The following is a 26485-nucleotide window of genomic DNA, read 5'->3' on the forward strand; positions in this document are numbered from 1 at the left end:
ATCCTCTGCATCTCCCATACATGTGTTAGGTTGACCAACGCCCTCCTTCAGCCCTCTATTCCTGCCACGCGAGTTATACATGGCCAAAAGTGTTGACCAGTCAGCTCTGCTGACCGTAGTCCACATCAGGAGCGGGCCACTCCTTGATTAATTTTCGTTATAATCGGACGGCGCCGGACCCGTAACCATTTACCAGCCACGTGTGCGGTGATTCCTAGCATATTACCTGTGCCTCAGAAGATATACGAACCCCGTGACTCAGGCTGTAATTTCTTCCCAACGTAAATGCTGTATAATCCCCCTCCTTCTCACGAGTCGCTCCCCAATTATTTCTCTCTTTCAATTAAATTAATTGCGCGTGTATTTTACTTTCTCTGAAGAACATATCCCAAATTCGTCAGCATATTCCATTCCATTGCGACCAACCCAATTTCTCGCGATAATTTTATTATTCTCATGGTTAAAAGTTCATTGCTTTAGTGGATCCGTCGTCCCCACCAGAGCGACCTATAAATAGGAATTTCGAGCCAACTCGGTTCTCCATTGTTGAAGCAAACCATAGCAGTCCTCTCCGTACTTTCGCGCAATAAGATCCTTACTGTATTATTATAACCGTTATTTATCAATGGCGTTAAAGAAAACCCTGGCTCAGCGTCTATTCAGTATTTACAGAATAACCAATCCATCTCTAGCGAGTTGCCGGATTACTTCATCAACGACGGCGGCGCTTAATAAGGCCTTGGCCCCACGGAGCCCCGACAAAATCGCTCCGGATCCTGGAGATGACGGGACTTTCCGGAGGTTCTTCCACCGCCTACCGATGGGGATCTCGCCGGGGCTCCGGTCGCTGCCGACCGGGGAGGGGTTGATAGAGAAGTTGAGGGGAATGGACATCGCCAGAGATAGAATAAGGCTCGACGGACTGAGGCCGCCGCAGCCGCAGCAGCAGGAGGAGGAGGAGCAGGGGAAGATAACGGTGGAGGACGCGAGGAAGCTGCTAAGACTGTCGCAGCTGGAAACGGTGAAGGCGAGGCTGACGCAGATTGAGAAGAACTGCATCTCGCAGGAGGAATTTCTGGAGATCTGCGGGGACGGGTGTTGGGGTAGTGAACAGGCCAAACAGTTCGCAAAGATGCTCGATGAATCCGGCACGGTTATCGTGCTAGGAAATGTCGTGTTTCTCAGACCTCAACAGGTTGGTTTCCCTTCCTAGTACTTTGTTACTGTCCGATGTAATTCCAACAATGTTTATGCATATTTGATATTTGTGGTTAGTAAAAGGTTTTACGCATTTGACGAAACATGGCCGTCCAGTGGTGTGGCAAACAGATTAAGCAATTTCTGTTGTTTTTCTACTGTTTGATTCAATTTTTTTCTTGTTGAGGACTACCGAAATCTGATAAGTGTTTTTTTCATCATGTGGGGGTTTTTCTCCATGTTTTCTTGGACAGGAAAGTGAAACAATGTTACGCTCGGGTCTCTAAAACCAGATGGTGACACATTTGTTTGGGAACAATGGATCACTACGGTTCCCTGTGGAACTCTTTCTTATAATTCCCGAAGAGAAAATACTCTCTTCAATTCCTCCCCTCACCTCAAACCCCTTATTAAAAAAAAAAAAAAATCAGAGAAACATAGTATTTAATAGTACTCTTGCGAATTTGATCTTGGGGAAATATTTCACGTATTTCAGTATTGGGTGAGGTTCGGACAAGGAGAGAATTATAGACAAGGAAGAGTGCCAGTATTCTTGGGGGCAGGGGTTTTCTGGCTGGACTAAATAAATAATTGACCTCTTTTTTATATTTTCCCCCTGGGACCTTGGGAGCAATCTGGGAAGAAATAGATGATGATTTAATAATTCCATGCTTCATCTAGAAATGGATGAGGTGGAGGCATCTTTTTACACAAATGTTTTTTGTACAATTTTTTGGTTACAGGTTGTGAAAGCCATCCAGGGCCTAATGCCTGCATCTGTATCAGTACCAGTACCCCACCCGACCGATCCAAGATTGAAGGAGGAGCTGGAAGCAATGGAGGAGCAGAAGGCAGCCATTGACCAAAAGGCAGACCTGATGGTCCGTAGGGAGCTCTGGCTTGGGCTCGCCTACATGGTCCTCCAAACAGCTGCCTTCATGAGATTGACGTTCTGGGAACTTTCCTGGGACGTAATGGAGCCTATTTGCTTCTACGTCACATCCATTTACTGCATGGCTGGGTATGCCTTCTTCCTAAGGACATCCAAAGAGCCTTCCTTCGAAGGTTTCTTTCAGAGCCGATTTAGTTCCAAGCAGAAGCGATTAATGAAGCTTAACAATTTTGACCTAGAAAAGTATAATGAGCTCCGAAAAGGTTTCTGTCCTCGGTCATCGCAGCCGGCAGCCCCGCCGAATCCCATCTCATTGACTTCATGGACCAATAACGACGCCGAGAAGATGAGAGTTCCAACATAGGCATGAAGCAAAAATGTAAAAAAAAAAACTACTATTTTTTTGGGGGCTAGGACTACTGTATAGGTTGCAACCTTTCTTTCTATTGCCTTTCTTGTTTACCATCACCTAGTTATATTTTCTGTAACGGCCATTGTAAGAGCGAGCGAAGAAGAGGTGTAGGCTAAGAAAACAAATTCTTTAATATCCAATCAACAGAAAAAAGTTTTTGTTGTTTCCTTGTTGGCAAGCAGAATTAATCGAGACAGCAGCTGCGAATTGATTTCTAGTTTCCGTGTCCCGAATAATTAATTTGTAGTTGCCCTAATCCACTGCTTGCCTTTATAGTAGCCATTGCAAATTAGTGGCATCAATCAACTAAAACCAAAAAAATCAATCAATTAGAATCCGACGCTGATAAAGGACAAAGGTCGCCCCGATGGCCTTGTATTAATAGTGTTGCACATCATCATCTCGATTGAATCTGGTGTTTCATCAAGTCGAGGCAAATTTACAAATGGCATCAAACAGGTTAACAATTTGTGGCCATAAGAAAAGATAATTCGGGATGTAAAAAAGAAAGGGAAAATGATAGACGTACAACTTGTACAGATATTTTGTTACAAATGGCCTGCACATACTAGGTCATATTATAGTGCCCCCGCCCGAAATACATCTGTCGGTAGTTTTAGGCCTTGTTTGGATCAGTCTTAAATCCTTGGAGCATGGAAGTAAAATAATTAACTCTTGCAGAATCTTTTTCTTTGAAAAATATTAAGTGGGACTCCACCTATACCCCACCTGAAGACTTCTCATTTGAATTCGGGGCTCAAGTTAAGCAAGCACAAATTTAAACCTTTTGTTGTCGAGCAAGAAAAGCGTGGAATTTCAAAAGTGAAAAGAGATATCTATAATAATTTCTATTATTATGTTAGTGAAAAGAGATTTTTTAAACATTATGTATCTTGAGTAGAACAAAATATTGGAGTTGATTAACGGTTTAAGAAACAAATAGATAAATTAAGAAAAAAATGATATTAGAAGATAAAGTGTAAAATGTACTATATCTTAAGAGTAAATCTTATATACACTGACTGACAGTGTATACACTATCATCGTTAGATTCATGACATGTGTGCAAAAGTTGAATTTCAAATTGAAATTTTGCATAGTTGTCATTCATCCAATGCTAAAAGTGTATACACTGTCAGTGTAGAAAAGACTAATCTATATCTTAAGGGAATTTAGTGCAATTAATCATTCGGGCTATCAATTATGCCTTTTTGACATTTTCGTCGTGCAATGTTAGAGTTGATTAACAATTGAGGAGGTAAAGTCTTCAGAAGACAATGGCTTAGTTCGATGTTGTTGTTTAAGAAGGAATTCAAATGCTCGTGTGGGCTAAATAAATGAATGAAAAGAAAGCGCCTGGTAGCATCATGGATATTAATGCATGGGATCGAATGAGCAGCTGCTTGGGGGGTTTTCCTTTGAGCTTCCAACTGTGTATTTTAAATGTGTCTAAATACCAAAGAGGTTTGGACTGCCAGGGGAAAGTGCTACTGGTACAGGCGGATCCAGGGACACACGTCCTGGACTTCGAAGGAATTTCCAACATTTACCCAAGAAAAAGTCAGCATGCTCAAACTTGGGCGGCTGACCGCATGACCCTATTATATACTAAATGGTATGCTACATGATCTGTTCACACAAAAAGAAAAAGAAATGAAGAAAGGAAAAGAAAAAGCCTTCAAGTTCCCATTCTTTTTCTTTCATCTTCTCACGAAGCCACAAGAATTTCACAAATAAACCTAATCCCCGAACAATCCTCAAAAGCCGGCACCTTGTGAGGACGTCCAGGGGACTTATCTACCAAACCCCCCCAACCCCCAAGAGCGATGTGGGATAGAAACCCCACAGGAACAGCCTGTAGGGCGGCTGCTGCTAAGTGTTAAAGAACCCCCACCAACTCCAGAAGCCCCCTGTAATGTTTTTTTCTTTCATCTTCTTATGAAGTCACAAGAATTTCGCAAATAAACCTAATCCCCGAACAATCCTCAAAAGCGATTATGAACGTAGAATTATATACAAGTACTATTGAGTTGATGTCCGTCTTCTATGAACCTCGTCAGACGCAATTGGCAAGATGATCTTATTACTTATCGGATGAGATAAGAGGATCTTCAGGGCCATTTATGGCTTTTTAGTGCTTGGAAGGGGCGCTTTGATCAAGGGGGCTTGGTTTGCCTTGCCCCTGTTTAATAAACCAAACTAAACTAAATATTACTGCCATTTAATCTTCTGTTATGGCCAAAAAGTTTTTTTTTTATTTATTTTAATAGAAGTTTGGTACTGCTAACTTGCAAAATGGAAAAAAATTTCGAATATCCAGAAACCGCCGACGCCGCCCAGACAGATGTCCCCATTCTGGAGAATCGTAAAAGCATGCATATCCAATCTTAAGTTATAGCCAAAATTATAGTTCTTGTCGTCTCTACAAATTATAACATTCTGTCGTTTCGAGCTATATTCATCTCAAGTTTTTAGCGTCGTTTACCATACGATTGAAACTAGTAAGGTGATTAAAAAGAAAAAAGAAAGGACATTTGTTTATCCAACGCCTTCTTGCCAAGTATGCAGCCCTAATCAGTGAAGTAAGCAATTTTTTTTTTCTTTTGAATTAAGTGAAGTAAGCATTTATGTATGGCAGGTAAGGTTTAATTAATGTATGGCTCTTATCTGATATTAGCTGTATGGATAGCGTTGAGCTTGAGAAAGAGAGCCCGATGTATAGAAAAAGGCTTGCATGATTCGCTGGGGAATATTAATAATGTGACTCAATCTTACATATATAAAGCGAGAATCCGCTTGTGAACAGTGAAAAATGGGCCGGTTATGCCGTTATTTTTGTGAGTTTGAGGGGCTTTTTGGTATTTTGTTGATGGGTGGCAGCGGTTTTGCTGGAAATTCGCTTCTGTCCGCGTGGGCCTCTTCTCCCTCTCCCGCCAAGCTCTTTCCTCTTCAACCGCCCGTACGCAGATCCAGTTCCCCCCCTTCTCACCGGAGCCTCTCCCCAACTCATCGCCGCAAGACAAAACCCAAGTTTGAAACTCTCAAGGACAACCTAATCCGCCATGCAGATGCCGGCAACATCAAAAGAGCAATCTCCTCTCTGGATTTTATGGACCAAAATGGCCTCACCCCTGACCTCACTTCCTACTCCGTCCTCCTAAAATCCTGCATCCGGACCCGAAACTTCCATCTCGAGAAGCTTATTCACTCTAAGATCCTCGACTCAAAGCTCTAACTCGACTCCATTGTGCTCAATTCCCTCATTAGCCTCTACTCCAAGAACGGCGATTGGCTAACTGCTCAAAACATATTTGAAACTATGGGTGAGAAGAGAGACTTGGTTTCTTGCAGCGCTATTATTTCCTGCTTTGCGCATAGTAATATGGAACTAGAAGCGATTTTTACATTCTTTGATATGATCGAACATGGAGAGCATCCGAACGAGTTCTGCTTCTCGGCTGCAATCCAGGCATGTTCAAATGTTAAATATGCTTCAATTGGGCTTGGACATTCTTTTGCTGATGGGTGGCAGTGGTTTTGCTGAATATTCGCTGTTGTCCACGTTTTGGTCTTGGACAGAAACAAGTTTGCAATTGAGGGCTATTTTGGTCTTTCGGCTGACTTAGTTGATGGTGTTGTTGGTCTTTGCACTTTGCTGCAAGCTGCTGCCCAGTTGTTTCTTGAGTTAAAATGATTAGAGGGTCCTTCTATTTTGCAAAAAAATAAACAATATATATATAAAATGATCCCCATGTAAACATTTTTTTTTTTTTGCAAAAGGATAAACTTTCTTCATAAAAAAAATGCAGTTTAAGACATGGATTATAGTTTTTGAACTTTTACAGTAGGTCCAACTTTTTTCTTTTGAGCATGAAAAAATGATTAAATAAATACATATTTTCTAACCTTAAACACGAGTTTATTACCCCATTTGTAGAATAGTTCCACCAATTATTTCTTAGCATTTTATTCTAATCTATCCTTAAACACAAGTTGATTTGGAATTCACCATTTAAAGATTCCAACTATCTCTTGATTTTGAATACCACTTTTATTAAAAAAGAAAAAGAAAAATAGAAAGTCACCTATTTTAGCACATGATTTAAGAACACAAAATAACCTATAATTTTGCAGCTTATGATACAGATTAACAAAAAAAAATCATCAACCAAGTAAGAGAAAGAATCATCAAATAAGTAAGAATTATAAATCCAAAGAACCTAGAAAGTAGAAAAGAAAAATTTTAAACTCAAGAAATTATTAGATATTGTATATATCTAAGCCATTATCTTAGTGAAAATTCAAAGAGATTCTTCCATGCTCCTCGTACTCACCACATAAAGTGTTGCCTCCTATACAAATTATCAAAACCAAAATCATCAAAATGTCCAAAAAAATAAAACAAAGAGATAGACAGCCTTAAAAAGGGAAGAAAGAAAGAAAAATAAGAAAATATGTATATTCACCCTTGCAAGTTAAAGTTGTTCAATATTGAGAGTCCGAGTCTCATTTTCAATAGATGATGTCCTGTCCAAAGAAACCATTATTGTTGCTCCCTCCATTCTTGAACACTTTTAATCTACTAATCAAACAATCATCTGAATTGCAACAAAAAGAATAGGATCCAATATGAAATCCTGATTAGGAGAAATAGTAGTATATATAAACCGAGGTCACGGTGGGTTAGAGTTGAATAAAAATTATGTGTCATGAATATAGACCTATTAATGTATAAAAAAAAAGCCACTGAATAGACAAAAAAGATTAATTCAATTTTACATCGATTTGAAAATATTTTTAAATACGTTTGAATCCTCATTCAAGTCTAGCAAACAAAAGTAAATGACAAACCCATTTTATAATTGTCTTTCTTTATTTCTTTCTTCTAAAAGATTGTTAAATGTGAAGTACTAGCAAACAAAAATTGTCAAAAAAAAATGGAAATTATCAAATTGCTTGTCTTAGAGAAGTAATGTGACTACTAAGCAAGGCTACACATTACATGTATAGCCATATGCCTCTTAGTTCGACCTAATTTTAGGCATCACTCACTGATTAATGCTACATTAAGAATGTTAAATAATCATGCCTTTTAGTTCTGCCGAATTTTAGACATTACTTACTGATTAATGCTATATTAAGAATGTAAGATAACCTGATTTCAAAATCATGTTTATTTGTGCAATTAGAAAAAAACACACAGTCACACACATGACTACTATATTTAACAAAGAAAAAAACACACAAATATAATAGCAAAATAATGAGTCTCAGCTACCTGACGCATGGCGTCAGGGCTGAAAAACTAGTATGACAAAATGCTCCGTGATAAACAGCCACAATCCAGGGTTGTTCCATTCCTGTTAATGCTCTTGTCAAAATGGATCAATTTTCTGAATTTTTTAAAAAAACATTTTATTGCTCTATAGGTCATAGGACAAAACTGCTAGTATATATGAAAGTGTGGATCAGGGTGCTTACGAATTCTTCTGTGAATGAATTCATTATTCTTATCTTTGGCAGCAGTTGCTTAGCTAATTATGCTCATCTTGAAACCATATCCATTCCGGACTTCTTTTTTTTTTTTTGTGTAGAGGCGCCAACTTGTAGATTTTGAATGCCGTATCACAATATTGCTTCGGGCTTGAAATGAAGGATAAGCATTTGAATAGCTAATAATCCATGATGGAATTTTTTTTCATAAGAATAAGAGTTAGGAAAATTGTAAGAACTTTTTGACGTGCTCCATTTTTTGACGCCCAAATAGTCGGCTATGCATTACTATTATATCTTTGGAGGGATACAAATCACAAAACTAAAGAGATAAAGCACCCAGGTTTATTTAAATCATGTGACCCAAAATTTATTATACCACAACATTAATTCAAAACGTGAAGATGTGTCAAAATTTGAGTAACACGATCACAAAATTAGGTCTACCAAGTTTTTGTCAAAGGATAAAGACTTTACATATGGTAAAACAAGTGTTTGTATTTTAGTTTGCTGTTTCACCTGGCAAAGGTTGTCAACATAGGTTGGTAGCTGACCGGCGACAATGGTAGACTCATAACGTTACCTATTCAACAAAGAAGTAAATTTGGTCTCTTCCAGTACATCGTTAGACGACTTGGTGGGGTCAAATCTCGATGATGGTTTTTGAGGCAGGACATTTTGCAGATTATAACCTCTTACTGGCGGGTCTTCACAAAGTAATGTGTGTGTAGGTATATTAATGGGTTGGATATTATTAGGATTCAACCTAGACTCAATATATTTGAAAAAGATTTGGGTTTAATTTTTCAAACTCAAATTATACTTAGATCCAAATCCAATAAGAGAGTCACGAGTTTGGATAGTTTCTGACTTTCTATTATTCACATTCAAATTCAGATCCAAAGAAGAAAATGTGAAAGCAAATAAATGAAAGATTAGATGTGAATGCAGATGAAACTTTGAAAATAAATACAAGTCGTTCATAATGATTCTTTCTTTGAACTCATAATATTGCATTCAACTTCTTGAATATCAATTTTAATATTTGAAAACATAAATTGGATGATGTTTATGTTATTTTTGAACCCTATATATTTTTAAAATATATTTATTTTAATTCTTCGCTGCATGCTTAAATAAATGCCCACAAATACTCATTAAATACCAAACCAATGAAAGATTAGAGTTTGGATTTACATTTTTATATCCATAAGAGTCTGGACTTGGGTCTGGATTCGAATCAAAACGATCCAATCCAAATTTTGTTCATTGATATGCCTGTGTGTATATGTGTGTTTGTTTGTTTTTTTACTTTTAACTTAACAATATAAAGGCACGTCTTTATACTTTGGGTACAAATTCTTATTTGCTGTCTTTAACCTCTATTGTCTTAACACTAGATCATTTAGAGAGAGGGGGTCATATGACTCATATCAGTGAACACAAATTGTGTGCCATTGAAACAATCGATACTCTTTTTTTTTTTTGAAATATAAGGAGAACTTTAAGAAAAATAAAAGAAACGACATTAGACTTCGAACCATGGATCGCAATGATACGCAATACAGAGCTAAAATCTACTATTGTCGTGAGGTTTCTGCAGCGGAATAGGTGGACAACAACCAGAGCAGTGGGCCTTATAAACTGGGTAGCTCAAGAATTAGCGAATGGCAAGGGCCGCACTCTAAAGGCCGTCAACGAGCCGAGAATCCCCGAATCATGGATCATCATGGAAAAGTAAAGTAAGCCCATGAAGCACAGACCAAAGGTACTTTTGGGGAGTATTTTTAACGATTGACAGCGAAGCAGACAAAATACTCGAGAAAATCTCATATGGTTTGCCGCTATACTAAAATATTGTGAGCAAGACTACGTAAACTTGCTTGTTTGTGGTCCTGACTTTGACAATAATGCATTCGTATGGTTCAAACTTTGCGAAGGAAAACCAGAAGAAAAAAGACAAATCAATTGCAATCCTATGAAAGCAGATTATTAATCACAATTCACAAGCACTTGAAATCCGAGTTCGACAACAGAGTTATACAAAAACAATCGCAGATTGGCCGCGCTCGATGTTGAGTGTTGGCTAAAATTCCAGTCCAAGAAGGTGCAGTACCGTGTCTGGTAGTGCTAGTAGGATGGATGGCGATTTGACGAGGAGGAGAAGCTAGTAGCAAACTAGGACGAAACGCCTCTTTAGTCACCTGTCTTTCTGTGTTATGTTCTTCTGCAGTCGTGCCAAAAGCCTCAGTTGGATCATTATGGTAACCAAAGGTCACTGTCGAATGTTTCAGAAATTGCACGCAATTGAACACGCTTTGATCTCTCGGTTTTTGGGTTTAACTGTTGAAGTAGTGAACTATTGAGTGGATTGAGACTACAGCGGAGAGGCCTCATCAAAAATTTCCCCACTTTTTTAGGGACACAGAAACTTTTTTTTTTTTTTTTTTTTTTGGGGTAAGATTCCGGGAAACTTCCGAAAAGCTGTTTGTCGCTACCAAAGGTTTAGAACAAGACGTAAATGGTTGAGCATGCCAAGTTTACAAATGAATTCAGCACCATGAACACACAAAATTTGTACACATGATTAATGTAGACAGACACAGACTCTTAATGATTTACAAGCAGAGCAGACCCGCCTTGAAGTAGGAGTGAGAGGAGAAGGAAGGCGTTTTACACAGTAAAAGTCAACTTGCAGTCAGTTTCGATATAATATAATAATAATAATAATACTCAGTGAATTGAAAAATCTACGAGTCCATGGCGATGATTGAAGCAGATGGCCAGCCAAACTGAAAAGGGCATATATCATTATCATTCGATTATTCAATTAGTCTAAAACTGATTAGTTTTGATCCCATGAATGATACACCAGAGAAGACGCGATTAATTCCAACATTCCCAATGGCCGATTTCCTTCCTTCCTGTCAAAGATGTACGACTCTGCAGCAAAGAGAAATTATTGGGTCCTGAAAACGACAAATCATTGCTGGATCACATTTACTACAGTAGTACTACAATTTTTTCCCACCGTTTACTTCACCACCGCGAAGGGACTGCAAATATTTGCAGAAGAAACTTCACCCACTTCTGGACCAGCCCAGTCATACTCAGCAGTAGACTGACTTATTATAGAACGACCGATGAATATGAACAAAATCTGCGTATATTATACTCGGGGTCGGGGATTATTCACTACTATAAAGTACCCCAACATTTGAAAGCCAGGATCTAAGAAAATAGTAGTGACAATAATATGTCGACATTGACCATTCTCACTCCATTTCATTGATGATTATGAAGCAGAGTTAAAAAAATCTATATAGTGGAGTAGTACTTTAAAAAAAGAGACCATCATGGCAACAAAAACTTTTTACAGCGTCCATTTTGCCCACAGCCGCAGGAAAAATCTGCAGCCCCATCTTTTATTCTCTTCTTATGTAGATACATACATAACTCTGCAGGCTGCAGAAGCAGAACGGGGGCAGTGCGGGGTACGTAGACGTTCATTTAATTTTAACCCCCTTTATAATTTTCAGCACCGTGGTAAAAAAAAAAAGCACACAAATTTAGATATATAAAATATATATATATATATCAAGGGGAATCCCGGAACAGAGACAAACAGACCTCTCAAAGATCTTTATCTTTGACTGCGTCCAAATTGTTGTCAGCCTCTTTCCCCTTCATCGAGGAATGGAGATTCTCACATTCAACGCCGACGGCCTGCTTTTTTCTTCTCGTCCGCAGATGCGTTTTCACGTAGAAATTCAACGACAGCAAAAGAATTGCCCCGTTCAGCACCGAATTGAATGTCCACGCGTTCATTCCGTTACAGCCACCCTTTATTAGGTGCAGCAGAAGCACCCCGATGTGGCACGCCAGATTGCACCCCAACAAAACCATCTGACAGTTCACCACGAAGGGGAAACACGCGCTCGGCAGCCCAATTGCGGTCCAGAATCTGTACCCGTAGACCACGGCGTATATGGAAGTCGTCAGCAGGATGGCCAGGACTTGGAACGATTGAGAGAATTCCAGCCACAAAAATGACACGAAGATTAGGATGGAGTGGTTGAATATTTGGAAGACGGAGAGTTTTCTGCGCCGGAGGATTGTGAAACAGGTGCGGAGGCTGTGGAGGAAGCGGGAGAGGTAGTAAATGTAGGACCAGAAGAAGACGCGGCCCGAGGGGCGCGTGCCCAGAGGGAAGCAAAGCAGCCACTGGAAAGTGGTGGTTTTGGAGCGGCGCCAGAACCAACGGGTGTCGCGGATCTCGGCGGCGGTGGAGAGGAGGATCCCGGAGAAGATGGTGGCGGAGATGAGGGCCATGGAGAGGGAATGGAGGGCCGGGAGGGGCCCCAGAGGGAGGGGTCGGTGGTGGTTGCGGCGGAAAATCAGGATGTTGAGGAGGAGGTGGAGGAAGACGGAGAAAACCACGTAAGCGGCGATGGAGGTGAAGAGGAAGGACCAGGTGGATCCCCACAACTCCGTGTTGCTCCACCGGAATTTAACGATTGAAGGATGTTCCGACAGATAATATCTTACGTTCTGAATCAGAGTCATCGTTCACGTGACGAGACTCAGACGACCGTTGTTGCCGTCGTCCCCGTCGTTCCTCTTTTTTTTTTTTTTTTTTTGCTTTTTGTGACCTCAGAGATTGCCCAACAAACGAATTTTAGCTTTTGGGGCCTTGGGATTCTGCTAAGTTGTCGAAAGAGATATCCTTTTGTAAATTTCTCCTATCTGCTTCTCCTTTTTCACGTAGGATACCAAAATGTGATACGGAGAAACTGAATTGTTGGAAGTGTTCAGTCAGCCTTCCAAACGGCGGAGTAAAAATGTCAAAATATGGTGGGTTTGAGCATTTAGAAGGGGATGGGGGGCTTTGAGCTGTTCTGTTGAATTCGGAGACGGGGAGGTTGAGTATGGTTTGAAGAGGGGCAAGGCAACCATTAGTAAAATTTATAAATGACTGGTGAATGGTGGTGACTGGTGAGAAAGAGTTGGGCCACGGGGACTCCGGTGCATGACACGGACCATTTTTTATTGGAGGGCGGATACGGGGAATACAAAGGGCCTTATAGTGCTTTCCCTTTCTCTCTCGCGCTCTCTCTCTGGACATTTTTCATCTTCAGTTAATTATATGTTACCTAATTTAAACTAAATAAGTGCCGTTCACATTTATTCCACTTACACGTTTTTTGTTTAGCATCAATTTTCTAAAAATTAGTACCAACAATCTCTTTAATTACAGCAGAGATTAGTGTATTTGGTTGCCTAAAATTATAGGTGGCAAACCAACCCACTTAACTAAATTTACCCATATCCGTCCATGAATATATGGGTATAGATGGGTATTATTGGGTAACCCATCAAACCCAATTAACCCATTTAGAATTCTCTTCTCTTACCCATTTTTTTTTTTTAGATTTTTCATTTTGTCATGATGTTAACTACTTTTGTTTCATTATTATTATTATTTGTTGGTTATATCTTATTATTTTATTTTCCCTTAGTTTGTTAATTTGCTCATTTTTCAGCACTACCAATTTATGATAAGTTTTAGCCTCTTTCTTATCTTTCGAAAATGGAATTTTAAATTATATATGAAAAAAATGTTAGGGGTTTAAAATTTTTGGATTAAGTTTTTCTATTAACTTTTATAGTACTTAGTTCAAATTTTTATATTCTTATTATTCAATTATTAAATAATATGTAATTTTACGACATAGAGTATAAATGAAAAAAAATGGTAATTAGGCTTATTGAGCATTATAAGTAAACATTTAAAACTAATGATGGGTACAAAGAGCGGTATAAATTGATAACTTAGTTTGCAAAAAATGAATTTAAATGAGTTTACAAAAAGTTAAAATAAATGGGTTATAAATGGGTAATTGGGTTACCCAATTCATTTTTTGACTTACCCATTTATACCCATCTAATAAAATGGATATAAATGGGTTGACTCACTTATACCCATCACCAATTTTATCCAATTCAAACCCGCCCAAGTCACCCATTTTGACACCTCTACCTAAAATCATACAATAAGAAGTCGGCATAATGTTAATTTCAAGGGTAAATTATCTTTTACTCCCTATGTATGTGAGATAAAAAGTAGTTGGGAATATAAAAAGGTGAATTGGAAAATGTATTTATGATACAAACGAAATATATAGGTTTGTTTGGATTGTAAGTTATTTGGGATATTTTTACTGTAGCACTTTTTGTGATGTGATGTATGTGAGATAAAAAGGTAATTGAAAAGATAAAAAGGTGTATTGAAAATTGTAATGATGATTTAAGCAAATAAAATTGGAAAAATAATGCTCAATCCAAACAAACTTATTATTTGGAATAATTTGGCAATCCAAACACACTCGATGTAACTCCATATGGTTTAAAAATTTATATATAACCCTCTTATTATTTGGATTAAAGTGTCACTATTAATTTTTTTTCGTTAAAACTAATGGTCACTAATAAAAAGTCAAAATCAAACTAATAAATTAACAAATTTACCCCTTTATTACTTCTTGTTTTCTCCAAACACAAAAAATGAAGAAATTGAAATAAAAAATAGATAAATAAGAATTAGAAAATAAAATTAAAGACCTATAATGATATTTGTAGTAAAAAAAGATTGATATCTTTTGTTTATTATTTATTTATTATTTATTTTCCTTCAATCTCTTTTGTATTTGGAGAAAATTGAGATTTTTTAGACTAAAATATGGATTTTCAAAATCATATCTTCTCTTCCCGAGAGAGAGAGAGAGGGGGGGGAATTTTTTTTAAAAAAAAAGTAAAAAAGCAAATTTGTCAATTTATTAGTTTGATTTTAACTCTTTGTTATCTACCATTAGTTTTAACGAAAAAACTAGCAGTAACAATTTGATTCAAATTACGAGAGGGTTATATATAAATTTTTAAATTATAGGGAGGTTATGTGCTAGAGTACCAAATAATAAGGGGGGTAAAAGATAATATATTCTAATTTTAATTGACCCTAATTTCAATTCAGAGATAGGTTGATTATTTTTAAAGTTTGACAATAGATTCACTTTTTTGATGTGTTTTATCGTGAATTGTTAAGGTAGCAAATAGGAAAAAAATATCTTTAAATAATGCCAAGTAAACATCTATTGGATAAACCTTCTAATTTTTTCTATTTTAAGAAATAAAAAGAGGTGAAAATATTAAATGTATGTGTGTGTTTTGATGACGCATGTCCACCATTTGTTGCATTTAATAACCTCAATGAAAAATCTTGAGCATGTAGCACAGCCTAAAAGAAAATGCGTGTGATATCAAAAATTGTGGGCAAAAAATATAAAATTAGATATAAAAAGTGCTTAAATATAATGAGAGCAATGATTTGAATACGTACATTGATTGAAGGAGCAACAAATTGTGTGCATTATCCAGTATTTATTGTGGGCAGTCGGAAAAAAAATCTAGCATAGCGTTTCTTGTCGTCTAACTTTCGGACCCTGCACGAAAAGCATACACCTTTTCCACGTTGAAAAGGAGTGTGGCGCGGAATCTTCAGTAATTATCCCACGTTGAAAAGCATACACCTTTTTTTTTCTTCCCACTGATTGTTTTTGTTTTTTTCCCCACCCCCAATTAGATGGAGACTAGCCGAGGGAACTGTTTTCTGTTTCCTGCACCATGAACAGCGCGATATTCGAAAGGGGCAATTATAGTTCCTGATTTCGTCATTTTAACCGTGTGTCCAATCTTCGGTTCCCACGATTACTCCTCGCAGCCTGGGAAACGATGCACATATTTCAGCACCTCCCTGTGAAAACTGAAACTGCCTCGTGTAAATAATCAAGCCTTTATTTTTATGTTATGCTGCTACGCACCCCGTGACGGCGAAGTGCGCAGTCAATGATGATGGTGGGGTGGACTTGCAATTGAATCGATCCGATGGTTGGTACGTCTAACTTGTGGTTCGCGTCTCAAGTTCGGCTCTAAATTGTTAGAGAATTTCTATATATATATAAAAATATATGGTTGGAAGCACGCCAAATCGCGAGGCATACAAGACAAATTGGCAGATACCGCTACTGTTTTTTGAGATGTAACTGAAGAGCAAGCAATTTACGGATCACCTTTTTGGTTGGGTCGGGGTAGATTAAAGTACACCTAACAAATCACTTAAACAAGGAAAAAGGAAGACGTTCGGTGGGTTTGAAGTCATCAAAACACTATTGTCGTCAAATCTTTAAAAACCGACTTTAGTATCCTATTATTGTATATACGTACACATTCCAGAAATATGTATATAAGTAACAAATTGATTGAATTAGAACTTCAGTTGGTCTTTGACGTTCCGTTAAACTCTTCCTCGGGTCGTGTTTAAGGATATATATATATATATATATATATATATTTTGGGTGGGGTGCATCGTGTTTAAGGATTAAGTTGTGAGTGCTACTTGCTACCTACCACTGAGCAGCTGAAGAACAGCATAATCTACAAGAAGATTCCCTACTGAACAGTTTCCTCCTTTTTAAAAAAAAAAAAAAGAAAAAAAAAGAACCACTCTCTCTAATTTTATTTATTTTTTGTTGGGAGAACACATTTTGTGCTTATATGATTGGGGGGTCAAAGAGTCGTGGACACGTGATTTAGGTGGTGATAGGCTTTTCATGACATTGGCAGGTTGTGAACGAGTTAGCGTCACTTTGAAATTGACATCTTTCGTCCTCTCCCTCCTTTTGGTTTGTTTACCTTTATTTTATTATGTCGGGTTGAAATGTGAGTATACAGATGCATCTTATCGGTACTGCAGTAAGTGAATGCATAAAGGTTTCACCATGAAAATGCTGCGTGCATGAATGATTAATGTTGTGCTAAATTTTTTTCCCTTCAAGTAACTTCTTTCAACTATTATCTGCTTAATTTAATTAGCCCTGTGAGGCACAGACCCTTTGACCCTTTTTTTTTTTTTTTTTGGGATAAGTGAAGATATTTTAAGTATAAAATCTCTCCCACGTTCGCTCCCATAAACATTAATTGATATATGGTAGTTGGCATTTTCTCGCATGCATCATCCTAATATAACAGGTTAACAAACTCTGTACAATTTCCGGGGCAGGGGAAGCTCCCAAAGTAAACTAAATTATGCGTGAGTAAAAAGCGCAACGGATCTTCTGTCCCAAATTTTGTGTCATTCTCTGTCTTATTTTTTATTATCTTGATATTTCTCCTACATAAACACCATATTTTAGTTCTTGTTTGTTTTCTTAAGATCCAATAACTATTAACTGAATAATATACAAAATTTAACAAACTCAAAAATTCAAAATGCATAAAAAATGAGATTTTTACGAATTTTTCGCTGTATTTTTTAATTTTCTATTATATATTATTTTTTTGAAACTGTTGTATTTATTTTTTATTCAATTAATAGTTATTGAATTTTAAGGAAACAAAAAAAGAACTAAAACATGATGTTTATGTAGGAAAAATAGTAATATAATAAAAAATAGAACACAGAATAGCACAGAGCGTGAAACAGAAGATCCGTTGCGAGTAAAAAGCCTAGAGAGCACGTGGAGATTAAACTTACGATGAGGAATTAAACATGATTGATTACCAATGGAAGAAAAAAAAGAAACATGCAGCAGATTCGGCCTCACCTGACGGTCCATAAGCGCTTAGTTCTTTGATTCTGAGGATTGCGGTGAATGAGTAGTGTACGCGTTGCTGACTTTAATATGAGGGTAGATGTAAATAGCAAAAAATACAAAAGGCGGAGCGACATTTTCCATTCTTCATGGAAAATCGAGAATCAATCCACGTGAATATGATTGCGACGGAAGCATATAGGAGAGAAAGCTTTCTAACTTTCGACTTCTATCTAAACTGTGTTGATGATTTGTACAGCATTCATTCAATGACCGACTCATTATTATTATTTCATCGTTTTTTCTTTCTTTCTCTCTTTCTTTTTGGTGATATGATGATGGATTGAAATCCACAGCTCGAAAGGAAGCATGCATGTTTTGCTTTGGCCGGACAACAACCTATCCTTGACTAGCAAAATGTCAATCAGAATCAGCCGTGGGAGCTTTCCAGGAAGCTCCTCAAAAGAATTTATGGTCCCCATAAGGATAAGGTGTCTGTCATCCAGCAATCGCTTCAACAATTCCACCACAAATCAATCAAAGCACAACCCAGTCCTATCCATCAAAACAACCCCTTCTCTCACTTATTTCCCTCAAAAAATAAGAAGAAGAAAAGAGAGACTTCTAATTTTTTTTTCTTCGTTTGAGCTACGTGCAAAACCTTTAACTCGAGGCATTTGTTGAGTGGTGACTTCTGACTCGTATTTCAAGCTCGTTTATGCAACTAACTCAGCAGAATTTTCTCCGCACTGTTGGTTAGATACTCGTTCGATTCTTCTTCCCCCCCAACAACAAACAAATTTTGAAAAAAAAAAAGATTGAAACAAAGGACAGGTGCAGAAACGATTTAATCTCCGTCTACGTAACCAGAGAGAGGGAACGAATTTTACACCTGGATTCTATTTTGGGTCATGAAGTGAAGCATACGCATTTTCCCAGCTTCCAAACCAGTTGACGTTTGCGTTTGGTTTGTAATTTCAGTACTGGAACAGAAATCAGACTAAACATTAAACATTTAAGAAATTACTAATTCCATAATTCCTAAAGAGTTCTCTTTTTTTTCATATTGCTAAAACGTTATTAACTATTGCAAAGTAAAGCGAGGGCAATCAAATTTGTGTTGAAAAATCATAACATTTGATATTCATTCCAAGTAACCAAATTTGATAGCAACTCTAAAATTTTCATTTCATCCAACGGGTCTTAAGAAATTAACAGTAGTGCCTCAAATGCGTTTCACTGATGTTCAATCACAGGGGAAAGCCTGTTGATGAAAATATCCTTGGCGGGCCCCAGATGCTGTAGAGGAAAGCCATACAGCATTTTATGAAGGAAAAAACACTTCGAGTTTAAGGGTCTGTTTGTTTGGGTGGAAAAGGTTTTCCGGAAAACATTTTTCATATTTTCTGTTGTTTGGTTATCAATTAATTTGGAAAAATAATTTCTGATAGAAAATAAGTTACATCCGTGGGAGGAAAATAACTTCCTTATCTATTATTGTGAAGTTATTTTCCTCAGCCTTCTTTTCACAGTCTCGCAAGGATTTTCGATATCAGCAAACAAATCCAAGGGAAAATACCTTTCATTCCCGGCATCTCATCAGATAAACTACTCCGGCATGTCTCTGTCTCTGTCTCTGTCTCTGTCTCTCTCTCTCTCATTTTTTTTCCTTTCATTCCTGAAGAACCCCCATTTCCGCTTCCTCTGGCGTCAGTCCTCGGTGGCGATCACCTCCTCCAGCGACACTATCTGGCGGCTACCACCACATAATCTATATACTCACAAGCCATCTTCATTCGGCAGGTTTTTTTAACTCTCAGTTTCTCGTCTTCACGCACAAACACCTTCACTGCGTCTGTATATACAATTGCACACAAATTTCATTTGTTTCCTTTCGAAGTTGGATTTGAATGAATTTTTATGGGTTGCTTTTGTTTTAGTTTGTTCTTACCTGATTAGAGTTAAATCTGATTTGATTGATGCTAAATAATTAATTTGGCTGCTAAGTTTTGGGGGTTTTATGATTCTTGGAATCAGAATCCGGGTAGGGTACGGTAGTATTTTTCTTACAATCTGGTAAGACCATTTATGACAAGATTTCGATGGGGTACCACCAGAAGACAATTGGATACTTTCTTTTTCTTTTTTGGTTGAAGTTCCTGTACCCTTTTTGATGTTGGAATCAGATTGATTTCAATAACTAGTTTGAGTTTGCTGCTTTTGGGTAAACACCCGCTGATAACAAGTGACATTATTTACTTCCCATTTGCCCTAGTGATGATTGTGTTTCATGTTGCTGATTGGGATATGGAGGAATTCTGTCTTGGATTCCTTTTGGTCGAGCTTGAAGTGCAGCCTTTTCTGTATAATTTCATTTGTCTATTCTTCTCTTGTGAATTCTTCTCTGATTTTTTGAGACTTTATTCTTCGATTGATGGTAGTGTTTTTCTTACAATCTGGTGAGACCATTTGTAAATAGTTGACAAAATCTGATTAGGGAGGAAAACAGTTTGCTTGTGTTCATCCCAGAGAGCAGTAAACTTTTTATAAAAAAAATTACATGTCTCTTCCACGACTCAACTATTAGCTGCTTAAATCCATTATGACAGTTTGTAAGACCACAAATTGTGCGAAATAGAAAAATTAGCCTTTATCTCAAGAGCTTAATATACTGAAATTTTTCCTCAAACGAAATGAAACACAAGCAGGGCAGCTTCCAAAGTCATGAGATTCCAAAACACTTCTCTCTGCTGTGTTTCTAATTTACCAACTACAGTCTCCAGTCCATCCTTCCCAAGTCATGAGATCCCATAAATCAGATTTTTTGGACTACTAATATAGTCAAGACTCAAGAGGCAAGGCCTGCTTGGTTGGTTACTTGATTAGTAGCTAATTATCACTTTGCCCCAGCGACAAGGGGCATAAAGTCACCATTTTTTTGTTTATCATGAACCTAAAAAATAGAAGCGGAAAAACCTTATTAATAAACATCATATGTTATCCTACTGATCAAGTTCTGTTGCATCACTCTGACTTTTTCTGGTACACTACTAATAGTCTACTGCTACGTGAATTTTCATAGATGGATCCTGGTAGTGATGATGATGAGGATGCTATTGTAATTGGTGCTGCCACTTCAGCCATAACAGCAGGATATGCAGCTCTTGAAATCTATAAAACTCCAGTTGTTATACCTAAACCACCTTATGTCAATAGGGAGCGAGCTAAAGAGCATTACATGGATAGCAATATTATATGGAAGTAGTTCCTATTGTATAGACCAAATTAGAATGAGCCAAACTATATTTTTCCAATTACTAAATACTTTCACCATTAGAGGATTATTACAACCTACCATTCATATGTTAATAAGAGAGCAATTTTTCCAATCAGTTTAGCAAAGTTTTGTATATTCTGTAGCAAGCATGCTTATTCGGTGCATGTAACTGAATATTGTTTGTGAATTTCAGTTCATACTTGAATTTTGTGATCCCCCGGTACATGGGTTTAGCATGCAATCTGAAGTGCATGTAACTGAATTTTGTTTTCTTTAGGAAGAAGTTATTGGACAATATTTGTTTATGGCCTTTAACAGATATGGTGTGGCATTATGAGGTCCAATCTAGGATCTGCATAGTCTAGGATCTGCAATAGTAGTATGCATTGCTGTTTTGGGAGAGGGTTGAATCTTAACAAGCTATGGCACAGGTGTACATGGAAAATCTCTATCCATTAGTCTCTTGGCTAGTTCTAGGCTGGGAGATATATGGCCATAAGCCAGCCATGGAAACATGAGAACCTTGAGTTGAGAAGTAATAACAACTGGTTCTGTACCCATATATCCTCTGTTTTCTGCAAGTGCTTTGTGTCTTGGCGTTCAGTGTTTTGGTTTTTGGGAGGGGGAGGGGGAGGGGTGGGGAAATGGAAATGGAAATGGAAATGAGGGATGGGCAAAGGTTTTAGTCTTGAAAGGGAATTTTAAACGATATCTAGAAAGACAGGGCTATGAATTTTCTAACCGAGTTTGCTGTTATCTGTCAAATACTCATATGCTTGACCTTGGACTTTGCTAATCGAAAGATCCATTGGTCGGCAGCAAGAATTAACAAATTATGAATAAATCCAAGATTCCATTAATAATTCCATTTAAGAATTCATGGTGTAATATGAATAAATATTTTATAGAAATGATAATATAATGGGTAGAACCTAAAATTAGTTTGTAATGAAATGGATGTTTTGAGAGTAGAAAAATATTTGCAACATATCCACAAACATATCAGAAAAAATTTTCATTGACAAACCAAACACCAAAAAATTATGAAAAAGGAATTTGGAAAATATTTTCACTTAATAACCAAACAGTGGAAAATTATGGGAAAGGAAGTGATTTTCCAGGAAAATAACTTCGATGTAAAATATTTTCAGTCCAACCAAACGGACGCTAAGTGGAAAACAAACAACTTTTTCCTGCATTACTCTTTATGGGCAAGACATTTGGGAAGGAGCTGTAAGATTTTTCAACTGGGGTTTGTCAGAGTATCTATAACTGGACCAATTCATCTAAAGAATGTCAATAAGATGAAAAAAAGCTGGCCCAATTAGCCCAATAAATGTATATTAATTGGTTCAAGCCCAGTGACCATTTCGATTTCTGGGGGGTTGACTACCGAATTAAAGGAGAATTTAAATGCCAGGTGAGAAGAGCCAGACGACTGTTATTTCTCCCTGCCTGCTTACGATGGAAAGAAAGGACTGGAATGTTCTGCACTTTGGTGGCGTTTGGTAAAAGGTTTCGAAACGAAGAATTTGAATAAAATTTATAATTATTATTTGGATTACTATTATCGAAATTGAGATTTTGGAATCATATCTAAAAATTTGAAATTCTTCAATTTCCTAGTAACTTGGAAGGTTTTGGACAAAATTCAAATCTAATTTCTATCTAATTTATTTAAAACTAGAGATGACAATGGGAGCACCCGCCCGCCACCCGTTAAAAAAAGTTAATATATAATTATATACATATATGTAATTAAATATATATTATAATTATAATATTTAATTAAATATAATTATAATTATATAATATACATTATAAATATATATTTAATATATAATTTATTAGTATAATTAATATTTATATATATTATATATAATTTTAAATATATATATATTATAATATTAGTATAATTATATTTAATTATATATAATATTTAATTTAAAACTTGTAATAATGATACATATATGTATTATATAATGTATTTTAGTATATGTAATATAATTGATAATAAAAGTTGTTAATTAGTTATACTAAACTTACTAATACTTTTAATTAGAAAAATATTTTATATCCCATTTCAAAAGAATCAACGAGTCAAACATCAATTATAGTAATGATATATATTTGTGGTATTGAACCAAACAGATCTATTGGAATAACTAACTCTATTTCAAATCTAAAATGAACAATCCCAAATCCGAATCAGATTCCAAAAGTGCTAACCAAACGGTACCTTTCTGTTATTTCTCTCTGCTTACATTGGAAAGAAGGACTGGAATGTTCTAAAGTATTAGTTACGCCTCTGAAATTTGTTTTCTGTTTAAGGAAGCGGGTCAACGGCCGCCGTCTCCGTCGCGTTTTATCTTTCAGCAGGGGACGGTCGAAGCCGAGCCATTAATATCGCCTTTCCGACTTTCCTCATCTCCACCCCAATTTAGGTAATTTTTCTTAATTTTCTGTGGATCTTTCAACTTTTGTATATGCAGTCCTTTTGAAATCATTTTGTTTTTGTTTCGTTATCTGTTCTGTCTCATGCTTTGGTGAATAAGGGCTCGAATTTTAAGGGTTGGTTAAGGATTTAGGGTTTGTTATGACATCTTGTTATTCATCGAATTGAAGCGTTCTCAAATTACAAATCCTTACTCGATTTTAGAAATTGGCGTGTATATCATTTGCAGGTTATGGGCTTTAGGTTAATGAGGAGTTGGGTAGAATTACAGGATGTGGTCGCTGACTTTGATCCTCAATTGTGTACCAGTTACATTGCTTCTCAATTAGTAAATTTTTTTTTTTTTTGCCTCTTTGGTGTTTTTGGCAGTTTAGGATGCTTTTTGCTATTGGCAATTATATTCGTTGGCTTTAATCAAGGTTGTTCATTTCGTCTTCAGTTCAATCCGACTATTAGTTGCTGTTTGAATTGGTGGTTTATGGTTTTTGATGGCAAGTGATATTGGGAAATCTGCTACTGCTACTATGCCTGCTGGGACCGAGAACCTTTCTTCTTCAGGAACTGGTGATGGGGATGCTAGTGATTTTGAATGCAACATTTGCTTTGATATAGCTCAGGATCCCATCGTCACCCTTTGCGGTCACTTGTACTGTTGGCCTTGTCTCTTTAGATGGTTGCGCCACCACTCGCACTCACATGAGTGCCCTGTTTGTAAGGCCCTGATACAGGAGGAGAAGTTAGTTCCTCTGTACGGGCGAGGAAGGACTGCGACTGATCCTAGGTCAAAACCTGTCCCTGGTGTAGAAATTCCTGATCGACCTGCAGGGCAGAGACCCCAGACAGCTCCTCCTCCTCATCCTCATCCCGATTCAGCTAACTTTCCGAATTTTGGTTTGGGGCTTGCTGGAGGATTTCTACCGGTGATGACTGCAGGGTTTGGTAACTTTTCCATGTTGGCTGGTTTTGGTGGGATTTTGCCGTCGATGTTCAGCTTTCAGATTCACGGATTTCCAACCGCACCTGTATATGGCACGGGTTCAGGATATCCACATACTTATCCTGGCGGTTATTATCATGGTGCTAATGTTCCCAGAGCTCCAATGACTCCTCAAGGTTCACAGGCTGAAGATAACAAGCTACTGATCCTTCTCCTTATAATTCTCAGTCTGGTTGTTCTTTCCTTCATATGGTGATGAGTGATAAATACGCATTATAGTTTTCAGTCTTACCATTTTGTAAATGTTGCGAGGCTTTGCCAGCCCTGCATGCTGACTGTTAAATTTGAATCTTGATAACATCTCTGTCCCTTTTTTGCATTCTTGGTGAGGTTCACATTTGGCATATAACGCTCTTCTCTAAACGAAGTTCAACCTTCTGAGTTCATGTTTACTACCTATTCAATGGAAAATAGAGGGAGGAGCTGTGGAGCGGTAATAGTTAAATCACAGTGAAAGGACGCAGCTGCCAGTGCCAGGAGATGATTTGCCTTGCTCGAGTTGAGTTGGAGATCTCCCGTCTGTACACTGCTCTTTTCCTCTTTGGCACATAGATGTGGTAACACGTTTTTCTGATGCTGTGATGCAATCGGTACTTTGTTGGAATGGGGAAGCATTCGCAGCGATGCAGTACGCATTTTTGCGTCGTGTGAACTGTGGATATTAAAGACGAAGTACAAAGTCAGGACATTGCGAAATGGAGAAGGAAATTCTGTTGAAAGTCAGGAGGACTTTTCTACAATTATATGTAATGACAAAGTTCTAATGGTAACTGTTTCGTCTGCCTCAAAAAGAAAAAATTGTAGAACTTTCATAGTAAAAGGTACTCATAAAAAAAAAGGAAAGTAAAATCTGTGCTTTGCTTTATCGAAAATATGATTTAATTTAAGTACTTAAAAGGAAACTCTCAAAGAAAATAAAATCGAAGGCGTTAACTCATTAAATTCCCTCCATGGGGAGTTGATTGGGGTGCATCACCAAAAATTAATAGTTTAGAGGGCACTTGCGAACCAAATTAGAAGTTCAAGGATGTATTTTGCATCTAATTTACTTTGTAGATTACTGCAGATGCAAGAACGTATAACAGAGCACTAGCATTGATTAGTCACTCATCACCAGTTGTACTTCAATATTGTCTTCTCTCTGACGTTCCAATTGCATACACACAGCCCAGCCCCTGGCGGAGCTTTGCCCCCCGGCGAACCATTTGGTTGCGCGGTAGAAATAATTTCAGTGACTTGCCTCTGTATCCTGAGAAATTTTCATGCGGCATGGGTTATATCATATATGCAAGAAAGAGTGTACGTGCTGCAAAAATAAGACAATCAGAAAAACTGAATGGCGCAATAATTACTTGCTTAGTGTGAGGTAATTGAAAATTTTGAATTATTTGTGTGTTGATAATCCTAGGATGATGATGGGTTGCATTTGGATTGCAATTTTCTATAGAAAATTTTAAAATATTTCTCTTATTATATTTTCTGATCACCTTTTTTATCTTTCATATATCACTACGTTACAGTATATTTTTTTACAAAAATTTCAAAAAATTACAATCCAAACGGAAAGAGTTTGCGCAACTTAGCTGAAAGCAAGAAATAAGTGATAACAGAGATATAATTACGAGAAGATGAGAACAAATGCTAATATTGCAATTGACGATATTCTAAAGCTGTGGTAGACTTCCAGTCATTTTTCCTTCAAAAAAAAAAAAACAGAAAAGAAAGACTTCCAGTCATTTTAAAAATAAGAGTTCAGAAAAAAATCTGCGAATTGACCCGATCTTTTACAATTATTAGGCAAATATTTTCTAAATTTTGCAGTGTAATGCTTAATTCGCCTACCAGAGAGGGTCCTATGGTGCATCCATGTTAATCATTTTAACGAAGGCGTAACTAAAACATAGACATGGATAAGGGTTATATGTATTAGTTTTAATGGCACATCCAATGTGTATACAATTTTAAAAACACATTACTTATATATGAATTAAACTTAATTTTTCGTATTAAAAAATTTGATCTTTTAACTATTTTTTGTATGAGATTATAATAGTTTGTTTGATAGTTATGGTACTATTGTAGTTATATTGGCAACATATAATGAAGTAGCTAAG

The 26485-nt window shown here is 37.0% G+C and overlaps 3 protein-coding genes across 5 annotated transcripts; 2 read left to right on the top strand and 1 right to left on the bottom strand.

Annotated features, from left to right (window-relative positions):
- The first annotated feature begins 566 nt into the window (after positions 1-566).
- LOC113753738 (calcium uniporter protein 2, mitochondrial-like) lies at positions 567-2666 on the top strand. The gene is made up of 2 exons (XM_027297973.1): positions 567-1195; positions 1941-2666. The coding sequence occupies exons 1-2, from the start codon at positions 626-628 to the stop codon at positions 2451-2453; spliced, it is 1083 nt and encodes a 360-aa protein (XP_027153774.1). The 5' UTR covers positions 567-625; the 3' UTR covers positions 2454-2666.
- Positions 2667-10545: 7879 nt separating this feature from the next.
- LOC113753330 (elongation of fatty acids protein 3-like) lies at positions 10546-13135 on the bottom strand. The gene is made up of 2 exons (XM_027297455.1): positions 11625-13135; positions 10546-10937 (listed from the first exon to the last, which is right to left on the bottom strand). Exon 1 carries the CDS (start codon positions 12558-12560, stop codon positions 11628-11630), a length of 933 nt encoding a protein of 310 aa, XP_027153256.1. The 5' UTR covers positions 12561-13135; the 3' UTR covers positions 10546-10937; positions 11625-11627.
- A 9987-nt stretch (positions 13136-23122) lies between these two features.
- On the top strand, positions 23123-24690 carry LOC113753145 (E3 ubiquitin-protein ligase RNF185-like). 3 transcript variants are annotated; one of them, XM_027297244.1, is made up of 3 exons: positions 23123-23363; positions 23604-23682; positions 23814-24690. In XM_027297244.1, exon 3 carries the CDS (start codon positions 23863-23865, stop codon positions 24565-24567), a length of 705 nt encoding a protein of 234 aa, XP_027153045.1. In that variant the 5' UTR covers positions 23123-23363; positions 23604-23682; positions 23814-23862; the 3' UTR covers positions 24568-24690. The 3 variants fall into 3 exon arrangements, with proteins under 3 accessions (XP_027153045.1, XP_027153044.1, XP_027153043.1); XM_027297243.1 differs by lacking the exon at positions 23604-23682 and having other exon boundaries at positions 23744-24690; XM_027297242.1 differs by lacking the exon at positions 23604-23682.
- The last annotated feature ends 1795 nt before the right edge of the window (positions 24691-26485 follow it).

The sequence above is a fragment of the Coffea eugenioides genome, chromosome 11, assembly GCF_003713205.1.
Source record: "Coffea eugenioides isolate CCC68of chromosome 11, Ceug_1.0, whole genome shotgun sequence".
NCBI classification, from domain to species: Eukaryota; Viridiplantae; Streptophyta; class Magnoliopsida; order Gentianales; family Rubiaceae; genus Coffea; species Coffea eugenioides.